This window comes from Rhea americana, unplaced genomic scaffold (genome assembly GCF_003343005.1).
Source record: "Rhea americana isolate MKP2758 unplaced genomic scaffold, rheAme1 scaffold_362, whole genome shotgun sequence".
In the NCBI taxonomy this organism is placed as follows: Eukaryota; Metazoa; Chordata; class Aves; order Rheiformes; family Rheidae; genus Rhea; species Rhea americana.
Genome location: NW_028186493.1, coordinates 512382 through 531935, shown reverse-complemented (window position 1 = coordinate 531935; position 19554 = coordinate 512382). Strand labels below are relative to the sequence as shown.

Below are 19554 nucleotides of genomic sequence, written 5' to 3'. Positions count from 1 at the left end.
ACATTGCTGCTTCAGGAAGAGATATTAAAGCCTGAAAGTGCTTTTTTCTGAGACAGAGTCAGCCCGCTAGCTTATAGCATATACATCATGGCTACATATGGAGGTATCTACTGTGACTTTAGAAATTTGTGTAATAAAAAGGCATTGATTTATTAAAAAACAACAAATTATGATTGGTATTATGCCAACAATAGGAAAGGTAAGACTAGAGTGGGAAGAAAGATAAAATGTTTAAAGCACTGCAAAGCTTATCAGCAGTATAACATTTCTAGAGATGCAGTCCTTGAAAGTAATTAATACTGCATAAAACAATTAGATGCAAAGATCTTTTAAAATATTTTGTATGCTTTACATACAGAAAACTGTGTCTATTATAAAAAATAAAGGTCAGCTATATGAAAAATTCAGAAAGGCAGGTCCAAAATGTTACATCCCTCTAGCAAWACAGAATAAAAAGCCCCAATAAGCCACACACTAACTCCTTCAAGGTTCATAACACTTAAGCAGCAAAGGCAGAAAGCGGCCATCCCTGCCAAATGCCCTCTGCTATTTTCCTGCCACAGAATAGTTACTAGAGAAAATAAAAGCCAAGAAACTGCATTCTACATACTGACCCCAAAACAGATTTAACTGGACATTAGGCACCTAAGGTTTAGGATCCTACCCTTAACAAGAGATCAGCTCCTAGGAAGGCCTATACAGAGGGAGCCTGCTATAATGTAGAGCTAGATGTGATATATGTCCCATCGGCAGCTGTGCCAGCTCCAGCTCTCGAGTGGCTTGTTCACACTCCTGTACCGCTGGCACAACTCTGGGCAAATACACGGTGAGCTGGATGCAGAAAATAGCCCTTGTTTTGAACCCAATTCTGTGCCCTAGTACTGTTCACCCTCTGGTCACTCTACGGCAATGCCAACGTAAAGGACCAAATGAGTAATAAGTAAAGGGATGAGTGACACAAAACAGGATGGGTTGTTCAAGTTGTCACTGTTGATGAAATAAATCCTAACCGAAGTACAGTCTTCGAAAAATGAATACGAGCTCAGCCGCCCCCTGCCCTCCTATGCGGCTGAGATAAAACCAAGGAGGAGGGGGGAATTTCTTCACTGTGAGAGTGACCGAGCACCGGAACAGGCTGCCCAGAGAAGTTGTGGAGTCTCCTTCTCTGRAGATAATCAAGGCCCGCCTGGATGCAACCCTGTCTAACATACTCTAGGTGACCCTGCTGAGCAGGGAGGTTGGACTAGATGATCTCCAGAGGTCCCTTCCAACCTTACTGATTCTATGAAAGCAACAGTTACATTTTGAGACCTTCAGTAGTCACCCTGTTGGCCCTCAGCAGCACAAACTGGCACATGTTCCCATGCTACAAGCTGCCATAGTCAACAGCATCCCTGTCTGGGATATTCAGTGTTTCATGCCAGGGGAAGATGTTCTCTAAGGCTGGGCATTGGAGTCACCTAATTCTAGGGATTCCCCAGACACTTAACATATCCATACAAAGCTGTTTTCTAATAATGTGCAAAGCTACTTCTTTGGATAATCAAAACATGTTAATTAAGGCTTTTGATTCTTTGGGCATATGGTTCCCCTGGGAATTTTGGACACAGGGCTACAATTACAGTAACAACTTTTTCAGTATTATACAATATTCTACAATAGAACTACAGGATCTTCCTCACAGATCATCAGGATGAGGCACTAGCAATGTCTCACTGGACAGACTTTGGGGAACAGTTTTACCCCACTTATACTTTGTATTTACTTGGAGCACAAAGTATGCATGTGGAAGGAATCTTTGTTAAGCTTAGGATTAGGCATCTGTACTAAAACCAAATTGCTTACTTTATGAATCACATAACACTTCATAAGAATTTGGGACATCATAAAGTGTAGGGCAGAATGATCTCTTTTGGCACTAAAAATCATTAAATATTTTTAAATTAATTTTTAAATGGTCAAAACCATGAAGTTTCCTTCTTTTATACTTGCCAGGTTTTCAAGCTGTTTCTCACATTTATCAATGCCGTCTCCTAGGCTTACGGTTAGGATGCATAATACCAGACTGAAAATGTCACAGCCACATGAGRGAAAGAAGCTGAACCAGTACAAAATAACTATTCTGGCAGCAACCTGTACAAAACTTTCGCTCTGATGGAAGCAACATCCAGTTTGCTAAGGTGCAAGCACATCACTCTCCGCTAGSTCCTGCACAGTTAAGCCATCAGCCCTTCTGCTGATTCCATGTGGAATCATGGAATGTGCTTGTCAGGTGGATTCACAGATGCTGCCCGCTGAGATGCCAGCGGGAGCCAGGCCCAGCTATTGAACCTGTTCAGGTCCTGGGGAAACTCAGATATGAGGGGTCAGCAGAGAGACCAAGGACCACTGTCTTCACAACAGCAGCCCCCTGAATGCAACAAGCTTGAATCTCAGAGGCCTGAAAAAAGACTATGATGAGACTACAAAAAAGACAAGAATAATCATGAATGAACTACCTCAACTGCAAGAAACCTTGGTACATCCTAAACTGGGATGTGGGCAAATCTCCCAGATACCTCAAAAATTCTGTGAAGCAGTCTGTGGGACTATCCTTTGTTATAAAGCAATCTTATCTCCTCCAAGAAGGAGGATAAAAATGACAACTCAAATACTGTGGGAGAGGAGGCTTGTAGCAACTAGGACCTCTCTAAATTGGAGGCATCCAAAAGACTCCTTGCATTCAGATCTTGACCAAGGTTGCCATAAGGGCTCTTGGATATCTTTCTTTTTTTTGATATTAAAAAAAAAAAACACATCATGAGCATGCTGTCTCACATAAGCATGGGCTTATAACAGAGCAGTGTCACAGTGCTCCTGCCTCTGAAGGTGCTTGCAAATAACTACAGCAGTCTCCAGAGCAGTATCATCTGTGCCTGCCACCTTTTCTGGTTTAGACAACTTAGGACAGAGCTTAGGCCAAACATCCCCTAGTCACACACTCCTGTCCCTCGAGCATGCAATTGCTGTCCATCCCAAACAACACCCTTGGACCTCAGAAACCAAATGTTTGTTCAGTGGAGGAGGTCCCTACAAACATCCCCCACAGCGTGAAAAGCAGGCTATTACGCAACGTTATGTAGCAGGAAATGTGCCTCATGGCACATACTGCATAAAGACCGCTCAACAGAACCACGGCTGTGCACTGATCTCTGATCCTGTTCTGACTTGTACAGCTAATAGCGTATTTCATGACAGGTCCAAATTTAACTTTAGTCCAAATCAAGTGACCAACTGGACTAAAGGCAAAGACAAATCTTAACCTAAGGAAAGTTCAGCAGCAGCATGGATGCAGATCAGCTTAGGGTGGAATTTCTCTTTCAGTCCAAGTGATCTGGCAGAGCACAGATCTCACGCGAGCAGTCACAGAACCACCATCTTGCTGCTGGTTGCACACGCACACTAGTGTCAGCTGCTGAAACAGAAGCTGCTTTCTTCAAGTATTTTTACTAAAATGACTCAGACACTAAGCACCAAGAAAGAAATACTGCAAGAATAACTAAATAAAGTGCAAATTCCTAAGGACTTGGAAAGCAAGCATAATTTATAACATTATATGCCAAAACAGAGGAATATTGTCTATGTAACTAATGAGGAGAATATCATGTTTACAAATTTTCCAAAAGGTGCATAATTTAGAAAGATATGTGTATTTCACAGAATATGGTTTATTTCAGAAGTCTCAGATATCTCTATCTATACAAAATATAGGAACTTTGTGGAAAAAGAAGTATTTGCAGGTATAATTTTCCTGTAATCACATTCAGCCAAGATTGAACTTTTGTATTTAAGGCACTTGGGAGATTAAACAGTAATGTATTTCAAAATTAGCTGACTGAAGACAGAAGATAGAGTTTTATAGAACACAGAGTTCTGGTATTTAAGTAGTTAAAATAGTATTTATTTATTTATTTACCTGTAGTCATGACAACTCCAGCAAGGACTTTTCTACGTGCATGTGGAGATGTGAAATTTTCTGTCAAATCACTGAATTTATCTACAACCAAGCGTGCAACAGCATCAGCTAAAACCTGTAAATCACAGAAATGCACTTTAGGAGATTAAACAAATAACAAAAAATTATAACGTCATGGGGTCATGAAGATTTGCACTTTTAATGATTTGACATAAATTGAAAGAATTTGCATCATTCATTTTTAAAAGATTGATAGGACAAAGATTTTCAACTGTCTACAGTGCGTCAACAAGGTATCTAGGGTCCAATTTTCAGGTATACTGAACTCTCATAGCTCACTGCATGCTAAACGGGAGCTCTGTGTGCTCTGCATCTATAAAAGCAGGGTCAGACAGCCCTAAGCCAAGAATCAAAGTAGCTAACATTCATGATTGTTATGAACATTTGAGGCTTATAAGAACAACTGAATGGACAGATGAGTCAATACTTTCATGCTCAAACCTCAAAACACATCATTTCAGTATCCTAAACATTGGACCTGACAAGAGGATTGAAGTGCAAAAATCAGCCTCTTCAAACCAACATACAAACCTTTTATAACAATGGAATTAATTATACAGTTATTACATAAATAAGAATGAATTAATTTTCAACAGTCATTAAACTTTGTACTTTTATTTTTACAGGATAAATGTAAACTTAGGAATAGAAAATGTCAACATATAACCCAAAATAAACCATCAAAAATTAGGAAGATTCATCTCTTTCACCTTCAGGAAAACTTGAATAATAGATACAACCTTATAATTTCCTAACAGGGTTGGCAAGCAACATAGGTCATACTGTAAAGGTAAATAATTTCTAATATTACGGAAAACTTCAAAATACCAGTCCTGCTTTTGTTGAACTCTGCCGATGGTTCAGTTCAATGCTGCAGCTAATCTCACCTGATGGTTCTTAACGCAACTGGAACCATAACAGCTAGAGGAGATGAGTCAAAATCAAAATCTTGAATTTTCACCTGAAAAGAAACTGAAAACCAGGGCAAACCATGCAACAACACTGCCTTCAAGGAAAAAGCACTGTATTAATGGTGGTACTTCGTACTGGCTAAATGGTGTTCACACCAGCTCCATGAAGCACAAAATCCCTGCAGAGTGCATGGCAGCACAGTTATTTACTCCAAAAGTAATGGTTGGGTACAGCAAGTTACACATTCAAAAAGAAACAGCCGTAATCTAGACACATATAGAAAGAAAAAAACCCTTCTTAGGCACAGTTATTTAGAGGAAGTAGGAATACCCAAACAAACAGGCCCTTTAAGGCTGACTGGGCTGTTTTAGACACTATCACACCATCCAGGCATGAAGAAAGAAGCCCAAAGCTAGCATGGGAGACATGGCAGCCGATTCTCACCTGTCTCCTACCAGGAATCAACATCAAGATCCAAAGAGAGAGGGAGAATGAAGAGCTCAGGAGGGAATCCAGTCCAGACCATAGACACCTGCAGGTGGGTGTCCAGCTGTAACCTGCTAGCTGTTACAGTCAACAGAGAYGCGGTCACCACAGTTCAGATCTCCCTAAACAGATGCCTGTATCTGATCAGTGGAGCAGCCCTCCAGGCTTCACTGATTAACTCTCCATTGACTGTAACAGGAGCCCGGACACTCATGAACACAGATGCTGAGGCTTAATATTTTTGACTATGTGTAATAGTCTTTAGCCTGGAGTCAAACTCCATCGTTGAAGTTCCAGGCATAAAGAACTCGGTTTGGTTGTCCACATGTAGGCTCAAGATGCTCTGTGTAAATGCCCATGTTGCTCCAGAAGAGCGCAGGTCCTGTGTCATATCTGCCAGTGCTGTGTAGATGTCTTCAGTATCCAAGAGCATCTAATGTGGTGCTAAACACACATATGCCTAAGTAAATCAAGCCTAAAATGACTCTTGGGACTGAGAAGTTTCTGCTTACAAACTCCTTTGGGCCCTTTCATTAATGGCAGAAAATTACCATTCTCCTCCCTCCTAGATAGGGCCCAAGGCAGAACAACTGTGCTGATGGGCAACAGTACACAGATCTTGGAGGACCCAGGTGAATCTATACAAAAAACTTAAACATAATCAGATCTAAAAACAGATTGGCAGGGTCAAAAAAACCAGAAGGCTGCAAGACTGCCAGCTCGATTCACCACCGTCATCTTCACAATGGCTGAAGATGACGACACGACAAAGATGACGAAAGAGCCAACAGCCTGGAAACGTGAAGGAATTCTCAATGTCACCTTCCTTCTGGGAGAGCTTTAGCAACCAAGGAATAAATTTTTGTCATAATTTCCAAGTTCAACAGCTTTTTCCAGAATCCTACTGGAAGCAGTGACTAGTAGTCAGGGATGACTGAAGCTGCATTTACCCTAAGCTTTGGTCAATGTTTCGCACTGCACAGTTTGCAGTTTTTAGGACTCCCAACATTCCAACTACAAATTTTCATGATGCATTTGAATAGACTACAACTCAGAAACTCTTACTGCACAAACTCAAAGTATTTCTTTGAATAATTTGAAGGACCCATAATTCTATCATAATCTGTGCTACAATAGCATCATGATCACACGACACAAAACCTGTGTTTAATTTTGCTAGTCCTGGCACATATGTAATGAAATAAGCAAGAGAAACTTTGCAGGATAAAAGACTGTAAGATAAATAAATATACAAGGAAAAAAAAACAATAAAAGCCATAGTTCTATATTCATCTTGGTATTAGAAATGGAAAATTAAGACATATGTAACTTTAATTAACCTGCCTAAAGCTACATGGCAGACCACTGCAGGGAAAAGAACTGAACAGAGATCAGAGTCCCATTCTAACACTTTAGCCAAAAATCGACTGCATAGTTTACTGATAGTGCTTCCTAATTGTAAGTTTTATGCTCTCATTTCTAAAATATCATACCTCATTTTCTACTATGCTTTCCATCAGACATACTGGAGCTTCCAGGAGAACACAGCTGTAGGTGATCACCTATTAGSCAATGTATAATCATGCTGACTAACATTATGAGAGAACATATTATTGCAGAAGTAGCAAAAAATTTCTCTGAGTGTGGATGCACCCTGATCCACAAGCAGAATACATGCTGCAAGAATAGCATACTGAATCAAAGCATCAGCATGATAGAAACAAAACTTCTCAAACACTGGGTTCCACAAAAATGCCACCTATCAGAAACGGTGCTTCCAAAAACCTGAACCAAAAACCATCGAGAGTAAAATGGAAAGGTATAAAAATACATCTTTCAGGATCATTGAGCATAGCTTCTTTATCTAGCTCCTCAGTCTAACTGGGGAATGGAGGCTAATCTGCAGAGGCCCCTGTAATCTCCCCATTTCCTATGGGAATCAGCACTGGTTTGATGAGTATTTTCTTGTCATGGTGCAGGAACTTCTAGGCATTTCTGAAAATAAACCCATGGACAAATTATCTGCCAATACTGCTGATAAAAGGGTATTACAGGCTCCAATAGCTACCTGACAAATAATTAGATGGAAAGCACATATATAGCATTATATATATATAGCTTTTTCTGACAAGATTATTTCTTACATAATTGGTGAAGTAGATGAAACTACAGCATTGGTACACAAATGAGAATACAGTGAGTCTTTCTGGKAAAAACATAAGCTTACGTAAAAGGATTGGGCTGCATCTCAAACACCGTGGAACTAAGCTGCTGGCAAAGAAACCTAAAATTGCTTGAACGAACTATAAAATAAGAGCCTACAGAGTGTTGACAAGAATAACTAAGCAGAACAAGCTAGATAAAAATGTCCACTAGAGATGCAAACGATACAGAAGAAACTGTGAGAGAGGGGAAAAAAAAAGAAGTTTACTCATAGAAACAGGTCAATACATCAGCGATGTTATTGATCTGATATCTGAGTTGCATAAAACCATCCAAGGTGCATGGTGAGCAATAAACCCTTTTAAACGTCTACAGATTAAGTTGTTAAGATTTTGGTCTTGTGTAAGTCTGAAACTGCAGAATACTTACCCAACAAATTAGATATGAATTATCTTTTTCTCTCAAGCGGTCTATTCCATTAAAATAGTAGAGTCTTTAAATGCACTTGTGTCTATTTAGGCATTTCATGTGGACCGTGCTATGGCTCAGTAAGTCAATAAAGGGAACTTGCGCTCAAAATTTATGCTCAACGAAGATACCACCTCACCTATGAATGCGTTTCCCCTGGATCTCCCAAACGTACCTTAGGTGGGCAGAGGAGCAGCAATATGACAAAGAACAAGTCCTGCAAAGTTGCAGCACTTCACTTTGCATTTCAGTTTGTTCTCACCAATCTGAATCAAGCCAGACATGCCACTTCCTCATAGCACTGCAAAGCCCAATTTCCGCCAGAAAAGATGGAGCATTTATCTGCTTTACATTGAATTCCACAATTACAGAATCATACTTCTTAGTCTGAATAGACATGCTTTTATTAATAATTTATCTTCTTGTTAGATGAGGACTTAAATCTGTCAATAACTGCTTGGACTTGCCCATTTGTCTACCCTTCAAAATAATAAAAATAATAATAAAAAAAATCCATCGACTGAGATTGTACTGAAACTATAATTGTTGTGGTAACCAAACTTTCATTGCTTCCCATAACACCGTAAGTAGAAAAGCTCTTTACTTACGACACAACCAATCTCAGTCATCTGAAACTTTTGCTGCCTGTTTTCTTTCCATCATCTTCATGTCTCAAAAACATGTAAACCACAGGGGCACAGCTGGCTGAGTAGCTCAAGGGACAGCCTCTGCCACTGATGAGAGACAGATCCCCTAGTATACTGGTTTTTCAAAGGAGCAGCAACTTTCCTTGGAAGAGCTTAGAAATGCGCTGCCTCATTAGCTGTGCAGAGTCAAGCAACCACAACAGATCATCGCTCCAGTGACCTTCAAATCAAGGAAGTAGTAATCCAGRACAAGCACTTCATTCATGCTAAATACAAGATAAAAACCAGATGTCCTGTTTTTGTTGCCTATCGCTCACTTTTTCTCCACAGGCACTTTTGCTGATGCTGGGGCAGGGGAAGAGGACTCCTGAAGAATAAAGGGAAAAAAGAAAAAAAAAACAGCTTTTTTTTTTGTTTGTTTGTTTGTTTATCTGTCTGTCACGGGGACTACAGCATACTAGCCATATTGCCCAGAGTGGAGTACCCTAGCAGCGATACTTCAAACTTATTTCTGACACTGAAGAGATTAGAAAGGAGAAGCTAATTTATTGGAGAGTATGTAAATATGAGCTGATCTGATAGAGAACTTAAAGGATTACTTGCCATAGTCTTACATCTCTAATCATGAGCTCCCAATAAAAGTGGATTTTTTTTTAATCACTAAGTATTATTATTTCAGAATATTTCAGAGTCGAGTGGTTTTATTTAGATTAAAGGTAGATGCCGGGTTTGGAAAATACTTTCAATAGAGATGTTCGTCTGTGTGGATCATAAGGTGCAAGGGGAAGAATCAACTTTTAATACTTGCAAATTCATTCATCTAACAAAAACAGCTGGAAAAAAGTCCGCCTTTACTGTTGGAACACTCTATTCCAAGCTGCAGTATTTCCTGGTACACTTGGTTGGGATATCTTGAGCTTACTGAGGTTAACTGTTCAATTTTCTCAAATTGCTAGTAATATTTTTAAACTGCTAGTCTCCTGATTTAAAAAAGGAAACTCTTTCCTCAGCAATCCTTTTTAAGGCTTCTACAATAACAACTACTCAGCTACTAATAAAGTTATACTCTGAATTCAGCTTTATAAAAGGGATTCTGAAAAATTATGTGGAAGAAGAGATGAGAGAGAGCAGAAGCGAAGAAGCCTAACAGAGCTGAATCTTACTATTGCAAAGGAATTACCAAAGGTAACAAGGGGCACAAACAAAAGCAAATGGTGCAGGATGTCTCAGAAATGAAGGCTGCAGGTAGGTGTGGGAAGGCACGGAGGAAGCATCTGATGGGAATATAGCAGTTTATGATCAGGCCACTGTAGAGCAGGGAACAAGATGTACTGATCTAAAATCATAACTTAGCTTGGCCCAATTCAACTCAAAGACATCAAGCCAAGTCCACTGACCTGTTGGTGGGTTAGGGGAGGGGTCTGTCATATCTCTTATAAACAAACATTAATTGAAGCAGAATTTGAACTTCTCTCCCATTCTCAGGAAGCGTCCTAACATCTGAGATGTGCAATTTTTCTACCATCCTCTCCTGTGTTAACTCATTTATTCAAAGTTGGATAACTCAAATAAGGAAAGACCCAAAATAGCTGACAGTTCTCTCACTGAAGCATGTGAGCTCAAAGCTATTTTGGGTGCATCGTTTCTTTCTCTGATGGCAGTTACAGTGAAACCAGTTCTTTTCCATATATACCAAAAAAATTCAGTTAATGAATATTTTACCACAATATTTTAGAAAAAAAATCTGAAAAAACAGGTTTTAAAATATTCTGAATATTAAAATGTTCAGGTCCAGCTGGATCTGAACGAAGATCTCAGTAGATCACTCTTACCAAGAACAGCTGTTTCATCTAGAGAAATGCTAGTTAAGTACTGAAGTCGTGCTGGACTAAGGGCATTTCATGGGCTGACAGCACTCTTGGATCTGAGCTAGGAACTGACTCAAACTTTTGGGCACTCTTTGGAACTGTAGTGATCTTTCCTCCTCCTCTCAAGAACAAATGTTCTCCCTCAAATTTATTTCTTCTTACCTTTGCAGTTTAGGGCTTAGTGAACTTTCTCACAAGCTGATGAGCACTGGCAGTGTCCACAGTAGGCAAAATTGGGGTCAGCCTGGCCCTCATCGCTCCTCTGACACTGATCAGTATACACAACCCAGAGAAGGTGCAAACATATCTATGCTTATAAAACACGGTAATTATTTTGTAGTTCTCCATAATAAAAAGTTTCTTATATTTATTTAAACAAACTCCTATCAAGACAGTAAATTCTCTCATTACTTATACAAATATACCTTCTTATCTTTTTTAATTCCACAACAATTAATTCAATACATTGCTCATGAATTCCTATGAACATATTCAGTATGTTTTTTTTTTTTACTAAGTTTGAATTTCTTACATTCTTACTCTCCTTTATAAACTGAGCAGTCTATTTCACTAAACACCCCAATTGTCTTCAGCCTCTCTCCAGAGGAAGTTTTCCCAGACCTCTGATCACTTGCATCACTTATTTGTACATCACTAATGTTTTTTAGTACTTTTTTATTCCCTGCCTTCCCCAAATTAGACTACAATTAAATATTGTACCTCAAGTGAGACTACCCCTTACATTATTGGATCTCACTCCATTCTTTCTGCGTAATGTTTTGTATGCAAGTATGTCCATAATGATCCACAGGATCTTTTTGAGTTTGTAATAAATGATGTGAATATTTAAAAGTATTTCCTCTAGTGGGTGTTTTAATTAATTTCATCTCTAGTTATGCTTATTTATTTATCTTGTTGCTTTCTCTCACACACTTCACCAACTTTAACTAATCTAAGTAACTCTTTAAGATTCAATACTTACAATTTCAATTCTCTGATTCCTCTCTCTCTTCAGTTGTTTCCAGTCTGAGCAGCACTTCTTCCTTCTCTCATAACTAATCAGCTACCTTTTAAAGTCAACATTTTGAGGAAATCTGGGAAATACCATTATAAGCTTCTATGAAGCACACCAGAATGCACTGCAGCAGGTTCAAAACTAACAAGCTGAGATTCTTCTTCCTGTAATACACATCTAAACTGTGGAATTTAATACCATGTGGAAGCTAAAAGTTCACAAAAGTTCAAGAAAGAATTGAAATTTCTAATTCCTAATCCATCAAGAACTCTTAAAATGGAAAAATGCCATTCCTGGCTAAAAACATTCTTGAGCCACAGACACAGCAGTTTGGAAGACTATGCTGGGGGAGTGTTGCTACAGATATGCCCTGTTCTCAGTTTTATCAAGGCATTTGGTATTGGCCACTGTACATGCTTGATTTTACTTTTAGTGATAGCATCAGCCCACTTCTCTCAAACTTTCACAACCCTCTTGAGAAGCAGAGAATGTCTAAAGCAGAAGGGGGGGGGGAGGAGGAGGAAGAAAGTAGAGAAAACAAGTGATCTCCAGGACAGCAAAGGATGACTTGGCACCACAGACAGGCCGATGGGCAAGAAGCAGCTTTCGTCCAGCCCACTATGACCCTTCCTGTGGTTCAGTGCCTCAAAAATACTCCTTTCTTCAATAACTTGATCTGGACTTTACATGGACAATTTGCAAATGCCTGGCTGCATTAGCTTCTATGTTTCATCTATAAACACGACACATTTGTCTTCAGAGCAGATTTTAAAATATTGTTCACTTTTCTCTGTCTTCTCTATTCAGTTCTCAGTATATACTTGGTATAAGCTTTCTCTTACTGCTTAACACAGAAGGTCTCACTGGATTGATTTCTCTGTTTTGGGAATGYGAGGCCTCTTATGTAAGATTGACAAAAATCTCTCCCACATTAACACATTGGATGCCAAGGCAATACATACACAAGGCCTCATTTTTGTCAGGGCTTCTTCATCTATTTTGAGGCAYGTTATATTAACTGACTTACTGGTTTTAAGTCACTTTCTCAGCAAAGAGGTTTTCCTCACTGCAGGCAACCTTGCACCATCCCTCACAAAAGGTCAGGCTGGAAATGAGCAGACAAATTTGCCTTGCGCAGACTGATTTTAAATGTATTAAGCCACAGGATTAACACTTTGATAACCTACTCTACAGACCAAGACTACACCAAAGTCTGTTTTATAAGATGATTTGCAATGTAAACTTTCCTTCTGTTTTATTTGATAACCTACACAAGTATCTCTACACTTAGCTACAGAGACTGYGGAGGAAGTTATCAGGTGTGTAGTAGCTAATGCATATCTCATCCGATACTTACAATCGGCTCCAGAACAATAATAATCTTTTCTCTCCTCTAAATTCTTTGCACTCTATCAGTTTTTCTCATGACACACTACAAACTATCTATAACATTAACTATACATATAGTTAATCTCTAGCATATTAGAGATGTCTTAGACTTGGGCAGAAAGTACCTGCTGACTCTCAGATCTGTAACATAATGCTATCTCAGATTACACATCCTGAATTATCCTGTACTTTTTACCACACAGCTCTGAAACTAAAATTCATTTTGAACCTGCTACCCAAGCAGCACATTCCAACATCTTTATTGGCACAACTACATCATATTTTTATCTCTTTCAACGTATGTTTGTAATTTTTCTTGAGTATCTTGTATTCTTCTTCCCTTGCATGCATCTAGCTTCTGATTTTACCAGTCCAGTTACCATTTTATTTGGTCTAGGGGTTATAAATACATCCTATCCCTTTGACGTCACTTCTGTGTAACTGCGAAGTTGCAGTGTTTGCGACTTCACTCACTTTTAGGATTATCTCCAAATTTAACATCTTTACACATACCAAATAAACACTCTGTAAAAAAAAGAGCAACCCGTAAAGAATAAAAAATAAAGCAAGACCTAATAAAAACTCCTTAAAAAAAAACACAGATGCTGAAGTCCCTTATCATTACTATGCAACAGACTGAATTCTTTCTTGATACAATTCCAATCACCTTGACAGCTAATTACAATTATAATTAAAAGCATATTAATAGAACACACTGAAGTGAAGAAAGGAAAATAAATTCCTAATTACCAGCTGACTAAAATACTTCTGAACTACTTTACTCTTGCGTTCACGCCATGTTCTGTGTCAGGGTAATGCCAGAGTGGAGTAGCCTACTCCTCTGCACACCTGTAAGAGAGGTAATACACAATCTGGTCCTGCAGTACCCTTTTTGTAAAAAGCAGAAATGAAGGTCAGTGTAAGAGCACTGCAAAAAACAAATGACTGCATGTGTTGTTGTTTTGTTATTTAAAAACAGCCCTAGACTCGAATATCCTGGCCATCTCCTACATAAGGATACGTGTTCCTATATCAATAGTCAGTTTTACAGTGCTGTATGCTAAGACAGCTAGTAGTGATTCACAAAATCAGGAATGAAGATTAAAACCTATCTGAAGTTACTCTGAATAATTCTTCTTCACTTCCTTATTGCAGTTCCCATTTCGACTATTTTACTGATTCAAGAAATAGTAATATGTAAATCACTGGCAGTGAATTTCTTTATTGTTTGGTGCCACAGGTGTTTTAAAAAGCTTGACAGAAAATGCAGTCTGAAATAACTGAAACTACTGAAGAAATTATATTTTTATATTATAGAATTTCCAAATGATGCAAATTGTCCAAGTATTTTGAGGAAACAATGTACTTAAAATACTCACAACATCAAATTATGTTCTTTAATCCCACTTTCTTGAATGACGTATCAATTCAGACAATAGTATTTTATATTTTTAACAAACTCCAAAACCATCCTTGGGGATAGCAAAGGTTAAAGTCATGAAACTCTCATTAAAAAAAAGCATATAGACAGGGACAAGAAAGTAATATGCAAGTATTTGAATTGAGATAAGCATGTAAGATGTCATTAAAAATGCCCAATAGTTGTGCTAAAAAGATGACATTTGAAAAATTACTATTAGTGTCTGACTGAGGAAAAAAAGTATGTAAATAATCCAAATCCTGGCTACAAAGGACCATTGCACTGCCCTCATTCAACCTGTCCTTGGCACTCACTCTTTAGCACCGTACATGCCAACAATTTTGGTTTGCAGGAGAGAACGATTTTCTTCTCTAGTAAAAGCTGTTGTATCAGATAATCCAATTATTTAAAGCAGTAAAATCCTGACTTGGACTCCATCTGTGCACAGCTGCCTGACACGAGAAAGCCATGATTCAATTTTTCCCATAATAAAAACTGTAATTTAAGTAGGCACTAAGCTATGCTTCGCCTTCTATCACACAACATGATTAAGGCTGAAAGGATCAACAAACAAAACCTCTTTGCTATCCAACAGAATATAAGCATTTCAGAATATAATGACTTCAGGTCGTCATCAGAAGCCATTAGTGGATAAATCACCCAATGAAAACATGCAATCGGTAAAAACGTCAGAAATGCTCTTTGTTTCAGAACAAATAACTGGGATATTCTTGGTAATCATCAAAATACATGAAAAAGAAAGCAACCAGGCTTCTCACCTGTGGTAAGTGTAATTGGAGCCCCTCGCTAGGAATGGGTTGTCGGGATGGAGTCTGGTCCAGTTGCATGTTAAATAAGGATGCCAGAGCTGACTGAGCAGCCCGAGCTTTTGCAAGCTTTTTATTCCTTCCTGATCCTTCAAAAGTTTGACCATCCACCGCCACTGCCATCACAAAGTTTTTAGCATGGCTCTCCCCACTTTCTGAGAGAAACTCATACTTCAGCCCTGGCCGCAGCTCGTTCAAGATCATTACTGGATTCTTTCCACTTGTGGATGGATATGGTGATGGTGTAGGGAGAGGTGACTGCATAAGACTACTAGTTACAGTAGACGTCGACAAACCGTAGTCCCCACTAGAGCTAAAGGATCCATCTCCATTGGACCCTAAATAAAAGGAAGAATCGGAAGGAACTGGAGTTTCAAATCCATTGAAAAGTGTGTCTGGAAAGTCTGCTTGGTCAGACGTAAAGTCTGTGTTCACGGACAGAGTCCTCCCCATTGCTAGATGGGCTTCAGAAGCGTTTGGAAACTGCACAAAAGACCGCAGAGCCTTCTCAGCRGCATGGAGCTTTGCTTTCTTTTTTGTAGGGCCAGACCCCTCAAATACCTGTCCATTAACTTCAACCGCCATCACAAACATGGGGGCATGAACCGGACCTGTCTGGGACAGAAGTTTGTACTGTAAACCAGGTTTTATCTCATTAAGTTGCATTAGGGCATTCTTTGGCAAAACAGGGCCCGGTGTTTTCTTCCTCTTCTTCAGGCGAAATTTGGAGTGGCCATTGTTGCCCTCCTCCAGAGGACGCTTTCTGCTGCTGCTGCTACCACCATTGGAGAGCTGTGTCCCCTCTCCGGGGCCTTGCACACTGCCATCCTTAGGGGGAACGTTGTCCATGTTGCGGTTTTCTTTAACATCAGTGCTGCTTGAACCTGTGGTGCCCAGAAAGAGTAACTTACAATGCCTTCGTTGCAGGATCTTGTAAATGCAAAATTTATAGATTCCTTTATCTATCTTTGTAACTGGTTAAGTGATGTGTGCTCACATTTCTGCAGTACAAATGGAGAACTATATCTCCTAATAATTCAAGAAATAATGCATTCAAGATGGCTTTGTGAACTACACATTTGATTTATTCCTACAGCAATAAAACACTGAAGCTTTTTTTTGCATTCAAATCACCCTTATACTCATAAATTATGTTTGACCTGAAAAAGGCTTTAGACCAGAAATACAGTTTATACTATTTGCAAGATACACCTATAAAACTAAAATAAAAATAGATGCTGAAGACCAATACTAGCAAATTGATATTTAATTCTTTTATCTTTATTTTAATCTGACTACAGTTTTTCTTCAGTGATTTTATTTGCTCAAACTGAGAAATTACTTAAGATCTGAATCAGGAAAAGTTAAGTTCTTTTGTATGCACCTTGACTAAAAAGTGTATCAATATTCTTATGTTTCTCTTTAGAGATTCTGCATTCAACTCTTGTCAATATTCTTCCTCAGTATTCAGTTGCACAATAATTTGCTAAGGAATTACAGCTGCCTGCTCTCTCATTAGCAGCTGACTTCCCGCCACGCTGTGGCACCAAGAATGGTTTAGATCTGGCAAAATGCACAACAGAGTAGGATCCTTCTCCCAAGGAATCTGACCTTTTAACAGCCTGAGCCAACCTGCACCAAACCCAAACACATACTCCTCCTTTCTGTGCATCAAAAAGGCTCTTGAATAAGGGTATAAGGATGCAGTACAATGCAGAGTGAAGAGTAGCTTCAGCTTCTCTCTGGATATATGGTCTTGAATCTTTAACTGATATTTGCCACAGATCTATTCCATCTTTCCTCAGAAAAAGAGCTGTAAAAAATTCTCTGCTTAAACTAGGCTGTGTCACAAGACTATATATTTGCACAAAGCCAACTATTAAGAAAGATAGAATTTGTTATTTACATGCAATTTTGCAATTCCTTGCAAAGTAAAAAGCAACTGGTATTCCACAGTGACAAAACCAAAGATCATAATGATAAAGATCCTTTATTAAGGCTACACAGAAGACAAGAAGTGTGACAAATACTGCATAAGCACAAAGATGATACTTTTAATGGAAAAGTAATGGGATATCATTATATTAATTTAATGATTTACTTCCTAAAGTAGAAACTTTGAGTAATGATGTCATACACATATTCTAAGAATTATTTTTGCTACACTTGCAAAGACCTCAGTTTTACCCCGCAAAGAAACTACTAAAATTAATTATTCATGCTTTCTTTTGGCACACACAAGTAGGCAGATTTGTCAAGTGTTTCCAACACCTCTCTTCCAGGACTTCAAAGTATCTAGTACTATAATAAATCCACACTGGTAACAGGTGATAAATATTAATCAGACTTGGAGAAAACAAAGCTAGAAAATCTTTTTTCACAGTGATAAATTTCCAACACCCTAAACTTTCCCTAAGAATAACTAAAGCGCACACACCACTTCGCCCAGGTTACAAAGTTGATGGAATAGTTACTAAATTTTCATTTATAACATCCTCCAGCAAAAGCTCGATAGGTTACTCCTTTCGGTGCTCARAGAGAGAGAGAGAGAGAGAGAGAGATGATGATCAAGAGAAAAAGCCAAAGTACAAACACATTTTGTTATGTCTCGTTGGCATAGCAAAGAGTTGTACAGTACTGAATACTAAATTCAAATCAATGTAACAGTGAAACACTAAATATTCTGAAGTGCTTCATCACTAGAAATGTCCTTAATTTAATAACGATTTGTAGCATTCAATCAAAAATTGTATTGTCCAATRGCTTACAGTGAGTTTCTTACCTGAAGCTGTGATCTCTAAAAATTACATCTTATCTAAAACCACATTTTTGGAACGAGTTTGCTATCAAACAATACAACTTCTAGGCTAAAAAGGAAGTCATTTAATTAACACTACATAATAGCCTCCATTTGTATCTCTTTTTTTATTATTTATTTATATATATATTTTTTTTTATTAAGGCCACTAACAATTAAGACTAACATCTGTGGAAAACAGTAAAGAAAAACATGAATTGGATATATGCCAACTGAATGTTAAAAACAAAAATTTTTTTTATAGARTACAGCAGTCAGAAGCACTATTAAAATCATTTCATTACGTACGTAAGGGAAACAATGTCTTGTCAAAGAGGTGGGATTTGTAGGGAGCAGGAAAGAAACTTGCATGCTTACCTTGTCTTAGGAAGAAAATAAATAAAGGGAATGGAAGAAAACTACTCTTTGCCCGTGAGTTACGGGTACATTATTTTTGGAGAACCTACAGGGTGGAAGATACTAGGAGATAGAAAGTAGGGAGCTAGCAGCTTGAGGCAAAGCTGGGAGACTATGAGAGCAGGTAAGCTTGCACAGCACAGAGATCAAAATCCAAGGCTTGGAAGTGATGGAAAGGACAAGACTTTCCTTAAGAACCAGAAGGGACTCTGATCTGTTTCAACCCACAAAGTCACCAAAAATCATGAGACTGGAAGGAAGGACAGCTGCTTCCCAGGATGAGGGTGAAGATTTGCTTTCAGTCCTTTTCCTTAGCCTGTCTTGCCCAGCAGTTGTGTGTTCCCCTAATTATTTTAGAACTGAAGAACAGCTGACAGACTAGTCAAAAAGTAAGGTTTACTACCACCACCTGTTAGGGGAAAAAAAGAAAAAAAAATCAGAAAGAAGGCATCTTCTTCAATTCTTTTCCATATTCTGATGTCTAATAAGTCTTCCAACCCAGCCTCACCCCACCATTCAGAAATGGCTCTTTCTAAGGCCTCTCAACCCAGGGCAAAACTGAAGAATAGCCTTGCTAGCTCACACTCACCCAGCCCAATATCCCACGTCTGACAAGGACCAAGAGTAGATACCCAGAGAAGGGTATGAAAACAGAGCAAGGACATAGCGATACTTCTCCGGAATAATCTCTTAGCCTGCAGTGACCTGCAGCTTTCAGATGTCCCAAGAGAGAGTTATAGAGTACCTCTAATGTTTTTTTCTTCCATTAACTTTTCTTATCACTTTTTAAAGATTGTATAGACTACTTTAGCATCCACAAAGTCCTGGGCAATGAATTCCTCTGTTTCACTACATGYTGCATAAAAACATCTCCCAGTGCTTGTTCTGTACCTACCACCTGCTGCATTAATATTAGATGAACACCCCATGCTGTTCATGATTCTACAGATCTCCGCAATATTGTAACCTTGTCAGCCCTTCTTGTACTGAAGAACTCGTACTTAATTCATTCTCTCTTCCCTTTAGTTCTTCTCATTATATCTCTTTATTTTCCACTGTGTGCTTCTTGACCTGGGAGAAGCAGCCCCACAGATGGAAGTAAAGAATCAGATGCACTGTGGATGTACCCT

At 38.7% G+C, this 19554-nt stretch overlaps 1 protein-coding gene across 3 annotated transcripts in view; it reads right to left on the bottom strand.

The window, feature by feature from the left end:
• The window catches only part of ADARB1 (adenosine deaminase RNA specific B1), a 94723-nt gene that overhangs the window by 26664 nt on the left and 48505 nt on the right, over positions 1 to 19554 (bottom strand). For all 3 annotated transcript variants that reach the window (XM_085312420.1, XM_085312418.1, XM_085312419.1), the window contains exons 4-5: positions 15163 to 16094; positions 3956 to 4070 (exon numbers count right to left, since the gene is read on the bottom strand). In XM_085312420.1, the coding sequence (XP_085168546.1) occupies positions 3956 to 4070; positions 15163 to 16094 (1047 nt within the window). The remainder of the gene's footprint in view (positions 1 to 3955; positions 4071 to 15162; positions 16095 to 19554) is intronic.